This window comes from Oncorhynchus mykiss, chromosome 8 (assembly GCF_013265735.2).
Source record: "Oncorhynchus mykiss isolate Arlee chromosome 8, USDA_OmykA_1.1, whole genome shotgun sequence".
Lineage (NCBI taxonomy): Eukaryota > Metazoa > Chordata > Actinopteri > Salmoniformes > Salmonidae > Oncorhynchus > Oncorhynchus mykiss.
Genome location: NC_048572.1, coordinates 780,411 through 787,500, shown reverse-complemented (window position 1 = coordinate 787,500; position 7,090 = coordinate 780,411). Strand labels below are relative to the sequence as shown.

The 7,090-nt window shown below is 47.9% G+C and overlaps 1 protein-coding gene across 1 annotated transcript in view; it reads left to right on the top strand.

Moving 5' to 3' along the window:
• Positions 1-7,090, top strand: part of LOC110513701 (intersectin-2-like) — a 113,054-nt gene that overhangs the window by 45,587 nt on the left and 60,377 nt on the right. The window contains exon 9 of the mRNA XM_036986810.1: positions 5,572-5,714. Within this exon, the coding sequence (XP_036842705.1) occupies positions 5,572-5,714 (143 nt within the window). The remainder of the gene's footprint in view (positions 1-5,571; positions 5,715-7,090) is intronic.

Below are 7,090 nucleotides of genomic sequence, written 5' to 3'. Positions count from 1 at the left end.
GGGTTAGCACTGGCGGTAAAACATTGAAAAGCGCAAAAAACATTTGTCCACACAACACACACCACAACACACCACACCACAACACACACCACAACACACACCACACCACACCACAACACACACCACACCACACCACAACACACACCACACCACACAACACACCACAACACACACCACACCACACCACACACCACACCACACCACAACACACACCACACCACAACACACACCACACCACACCACAACACACACCACAACACACACACACACACACCACAACACACACACCACAACACACACCACAACACACACCACACCACAACACACACCACACCACAACACACACACCACAACACACGCACACACCACAACACACACACACACACACCACAACACACACCACACCACAACACAACACCCACCACAACACACACCACAACACACACCACAACACACGCACACACCACAACACACACACACACCACAACACACACACCACAACACACACACCACAACACACACCACACCACACCACACACCACACCACACGCACACACCACACACACACCCACCACAACACACGCACACACCACAACACACGCACACATCACAACACACACACACCACACCACAACACACACCACAACACACCACACCACAACACACAACACACACACATACACACCACACTAAAACACACACACACCGCAACACACACACACACACACACACACACACACACATGCACACACACACACCACAACACACACACCACACCACAACACATACGCACACACACCACACCACACCACAACAGACACACACACAAACACACCACACCACAACACAACACACACACACCACAACACACACACACCACACCACACCACACCACAACAGACACACACACACCACACCACACCACACCACAACACACACCACACACCACACCACAACACACACCACACCACAACACACACCACACCACAACACACACACACACAAAAACAGACACACCACAACATACACACCACAACACACACACCACAACACACACACCACAACACACACCACACCACAACACACGCACACACACACACACACACACACACATACACACAACAGACACACACACAAAAACAGACACACACACCACACCACAACACACACACACACACACACACACAACAGACACACACACAAAAACAGACACACACACCACACCACACACACCACACCACACCACAACACACACCACACCACAACACACACCACAACACACACCACAACACACACCACACCACACCACAACACACACCACACCACAACACACACCACACCACAACACAACACAACACACACCACAACACACACCACGACACACACCACAACACACGCACACACCACAACACACACACACACCACAACACACACACCACAACACACACACCACAACACACACACCACAACACACACCACACCACAACACACACCACACCACACCACACACCACACCACAACACACGCACACACCACAACACACGCACACACCACAACACACACCACAACACACACCACACCACACCACAACACACACACACCACACCACAACACACACCACAACACACGCACACACCACAACACACACCACAACACACACCACAACACACACCACACCACACCACACCACACACCACAACACACGCACACACCACAACACACGCACACACCACAACACACACCACAACACACACCACACCACACCACAACACACACACACCACACCACAACACACACCACAACACACGCACACACCACAACACACACCACACCACAACACAACACACACACACCACACCACAACACACACCACAACACATTTCAGATTCCTTATATTAAGCCAACCATACAGCCACAATTCACTTGTTTTTAAATGTATGGAGAGCGAGGGGCACTCCAAAACAACAGACATAATTTACAAAAGATGCCTTTGTGTTTAGTGAGTCCTCCAGATCAGAGGCAGTAGGGACAGACACACACACAAAAACAGACACACACACCACACCACAACACACACACACACACACAACAGACACACACACAAAAACAGACACACACACCACACCACACACACCACACCACACCACAACACACACCACACCACAACACACACCACAACACACACCACAACACACACCACACCACACCACACCACAACACACACCACACCACAACACACACCACAACACAACACACACCACACCACACCACAACACACACCACACCACAACACAACACACACCACACCACAACACAACACACACCACACCACACCACACCACAACACACACCACACCACAACACACACCACACCACAACACACACCACACCACAACACACACCACAACACACGCACACACCACAACACACACACCACAACACACACACCACAACACACACCACAACATACACAACACCACAACACACAACACACCACAACATACACAACACCACAACACACACCACACCACAACACACACACCACAACACACGCACACACCACAACACACACACACACCACAACACACACAGCACAACACAACACACACCACAACACACACCACAACACACACACCACAACACACACCACAACACACACAACACCACAACACACACCACACCACAACACACACACCACACCACAACACACACACCACAACACACGCACACACCACAACACACACACACACACCACAACACACAACACACACCACAACACACACCACAACACAACACACACCACAACACACGCACACACGCACACACCACAACACACACACACACCACAACACACACACACACCACAACACACACACCACAACACACACACCACAACACACACCACAACACACACCACACCACACCACACCACACACCACAACACACGCACACACCACAACACACGCACACACCACAACACACACCACAACACACACCACACCACACCACAACACACACACACCACACCACAACACACACCACAACACACGCACACACCACAACACACACCACACCACAACACAACACACACACACCACACCACAACACACACCACAACACATTTCAGATTCCTTATATTAAGCCAATCAGACAGCCACAATTCACTTGTTTTTAAATGTATGGAGAGCGAGGGGCACTCCAAAACAACAGACATAATTTACAAAAGATGCCTTTGTGTTTAGTGAGTCCTCCAGATCAGAGGCAGTAGGGATGACCAGGGATGTTCTCTGTTTAGTGAGTCCTCCAGATCAGAGGCTGTAGGGATGACCAGGGATGTTCTCTGTTTAGTGAGTCCTCCAGATCAGAGACAGTAGGGATGACCAGGGATGTTCTCTGTTTAGTGAGTCCACCAGATCAGAGGCAGTAGGGATGACCAGGGATGTTCTCTGTTTAGTGAGTCCTCCAGATCAGAGGCAGTAGGGATGACCAGAGATGTTCTCTGTTTAGTGAGTCCTCCAGATCAGAGGCAGTCGGGATGACCAGAGATGTTCTCTGTTTAGTGAGTCCACCAGATCAGAGGCAGTAGGGATGATCAGGGATGTTCTCTGTTTAGTGAGTCCTCCAGATCAGAGACAGTAGGGATGACCAGGGATGTTCTCTGTTTAGTGAGTCCTCCAGATCAGAGGCAGTAGAGATGACCAGGGATGTTCTCTGTTTAGTGAGTCCACCAGATCAGAGGCAGTAGGGATGACCAGGGATGTTCTCTGTTTAGTGAGTCCTCCAGATCAGAGGCAGTAGAGATGACCAGGGATGTTCTCTGTTTAGTGAGTCCTCCAGATCAGAGGCAGTAGAGATGACCAGGGATGTTCTCTGTTTAGTGAGTCCTCCAGATCAGAGACAGTAGGGATGACCAGGGATGTTCTCTGTTTAGTGAGTCCTCCAGATCAGAGGCAGTAGGGATGACCAGGGATGTTCTCTGTTTAGTGAGTCCTCCAGATCAGAGGCAGTCGGGATGACCAGAGATGTTCTCTGTTTAGTGAGTCCTCCAGATCAGAGGCAGTAGAGATGACCAGGGATGTTCTCTGTTTAGTGAGTCCTCCAGATCAGAGGCAGTCGGGATGACCAGAGATGTTCTCTGTTTAGTGAGTCCTCCAGATCAGAGACAGTAGAGATGACCAGGGATGTTCTCTGTTTAGTGAGTTCTCCAGATAAGAGGCAGTAGAGATGACCAGGGATGTTCTCTGTTTAGTGAGTCAGCCAGATCAGAGGCAGTAGAGATGACCAGGGATGTTCTCTGTTTAGTGAGTCCTCCAGATCAGAGGCAGTCGGGATGACCAGAGATGTTTTCTTGATTAGTGTGTAAATTGGACCATTTTCCTGTCAAAATGTAATGATTACTGTTGGGTGTCAGGGAAAATGTACGGAGTAAAAAGTACATTATTTGTTTATTGAGAAATGTAGTGAGGTAAAAGTAAAAGTAGTGAAAAGTATTAATAATAAAGTAAAGAAAACCCCCAAAACCGACTGAAGTACTTAACACCACAGCATGTTGTGAACCCGGCATGAGGCTGTGTGTCTGTTTGGCAGTTTCCTCATTCCTCTTCTGAAACTAATGAAGGGAAATCAGGTTAGTGGGGCTCTCTGTGCAGCAGTGAGTTGTACCAAAATATTGAAGCCAGAAGACACCCCAGAGCTCTGAGATGACAGAGGGAGGGGGCAATATGCAGTGGTGGAAATAGTACCCAAATCTCATACTTGATTAAAAGGAAAGATACCTTTAATAGAAAAGTAGTAAAATACTACTTGAGTAAAAGTATTTTGTTTAAAAAAAATACAAACTTTATTTAACTGGACAAGTCAGTTTAAGAACACATTATTATTTACAATGCCGGCCTACCACGGCCAAACCCGGACGAAGCTGGGCCAATTGTGCCAATTATGCTTAAGTATCAAAGGCAACAGTAGAATTGATTTTAATTACTTATATTAGGCAATCTTAACAGTAGGATGACCAGGGATGTTCTCTTGATAAGTGTGTGAATTGGACCATTTTCCTGTCCTGTTAAGCATTCCAAATGTAATGAGTACTTTTAGGTGTCAGGGAAAATGTATGAAGTAAAAAGTACATTGTTTTATTTAGGAATGTAGTGAGGCAAAGTACAGAGACCCCCCCCCCCCCCCCCCCCCCAAAATGACCTAAGTAGTACTTTAAAGTATTTCAACTTTACACCACTAGCAACTGATTGAAATGACTAAGTTTCTCACAGAAACAATAAAGCTGGAACAATAAAGCTCTTCTGCCTCTCTTCTGCCTCTATTCTGCCTCTCTTCTGCCTCTATTCTGCCTCTATTCTGCGCCTCTCTGCCTCTCTTCTGCATCTCTGCCTCTCTCTGCCTCTCTCTGCCTCTCTCTGCCTCTCTCTGCCAGACTGGGCTCTGCTTTTTTTCTGAAATCAATGTGAAATCAAATCTATCTCTCTTTCTCTCTCTCTCTCTCTCTCTCTCTCTCTCTTTCTCTCTTTCTCTCTTTCTCTCCCTCTCTTGCTCTCTTTCTCCTACTCCCCTCTCCAGTTCTAACTCATCCTCCACCACCTCCCTGGCCAGTAACTCTCCCAAGACGTGCTCTTGTGATTGGTCCGTTCCCCAGTCCACCAGGCTGAAGTACAGACAACAGTTTAACAGTCTGGACAAGCTGATGAGTGGATACCTCTCTGGTGAGTTACCTGTCTCGTCTCTCTTCTCTCTCGCTCTTCTCTCTCACTATTTTTTTGCTCTTCTCTCTCGCTCTTCTCTCGCTCTTCTCTCTCGCTCTTCTCTCGCTCTTCTCTCTCCTCTTCTCTCTCGCTCTTCTCTCTCGCTCTTCTCTCTCGCTCTTCTCTCTCGCTCTTCTCTCTTGCTCTTGTCTCTCGCTCTTCTCTCGCTCTTCTCTCTCCTCTTCTCTCTCGCTCTTCTCTCTCGCTCTTCTCTCTCGCTCTTCTCTCTCGCTCTTCTCTCTCGCTCTTGTCTCTCGCTCTTCTCTCGCTCTTCTCTCTCCTCTTCTCTCTCGCTCTTCTCTCTCGCTCTTGTCTCTCGCTCTTCTCTCGCTCTTCTCTCTCGCTCTTCTCTCGCTCTTCTCTCTCGCTCTTCTCTCGCTCTTCTCTCTCCTCTTCTCTCTCGCTCTTCTCTCTCGCTCTTCTCTCTCGCTCTTCTCTCTCGCTCTTCTCTCTCGCTCTTGTCTCTCGCTCTTCTCTCGCTCTTCTCTCTCCTCTTCTCTCTCGCTCTTCTCTCTCGCTCTTCTCTCTCGCTCTTCTCTCTCGCTCTTGTCTCTCGCTCTTCTCTCTCGCTCTTCTCTCTCGCTCTTCTCTCTCGCTCTTCTCTCGCTCTTCTCTCGCTCTTCTCTCGCTAACTTGTTTATTAAATTGTCTTCTAAGAGATGTTGAATCTCTAGTTGATGGTTGGAGAGCTTCCTTCTCTTTGCACTTACAGAACCCGACCGTTCTTGTCGGTTATACACTGAACAAAAAAACGCAAAATGCAACAATTTCAAAGATTTTACTTGAGTTACAGTTCATATAAGGAATTCAGTCAATTGAAATGAATTCAATAGGCCTTAATCTATGGATTTCACACGACTGGGAATTCAGATATGCATCAGTCATTATCTGGTGTGACCACCATTTGCCTCATGCAGCGTGACACATCTCCTTCACATAGAGTTGATCAGGCTGTTGATTGTGGCCTGTGGAATGTTGTCCCACTCCTCTTCAATGGCTGTGAGAAGTTGCTTGATATTGGCAGGAACTGGAACATGCTGTCGTACATGTCGATCCAGAGCATCCCAAACATGCTCAATGGGTGACATGTCTGGTGATTATGCAGGCCATTTTCAGCTTCCAGGAATTGTGTACAGATCCTTGCGACATGGGGGCATGCATTATCATGCTCAAACATGAGGTGATGGTGGGGGGTGGATCTCGATAAAATGCAATTGTGTTCGTTGTCTTATTCCTGACCCTACGTTGACATCAGCAAACTGCTTATACAACAGGCCACAATCAACAGGTCAACTCTATGTGAAGGAGATAGATACATATATTATACAGAAGGAGAT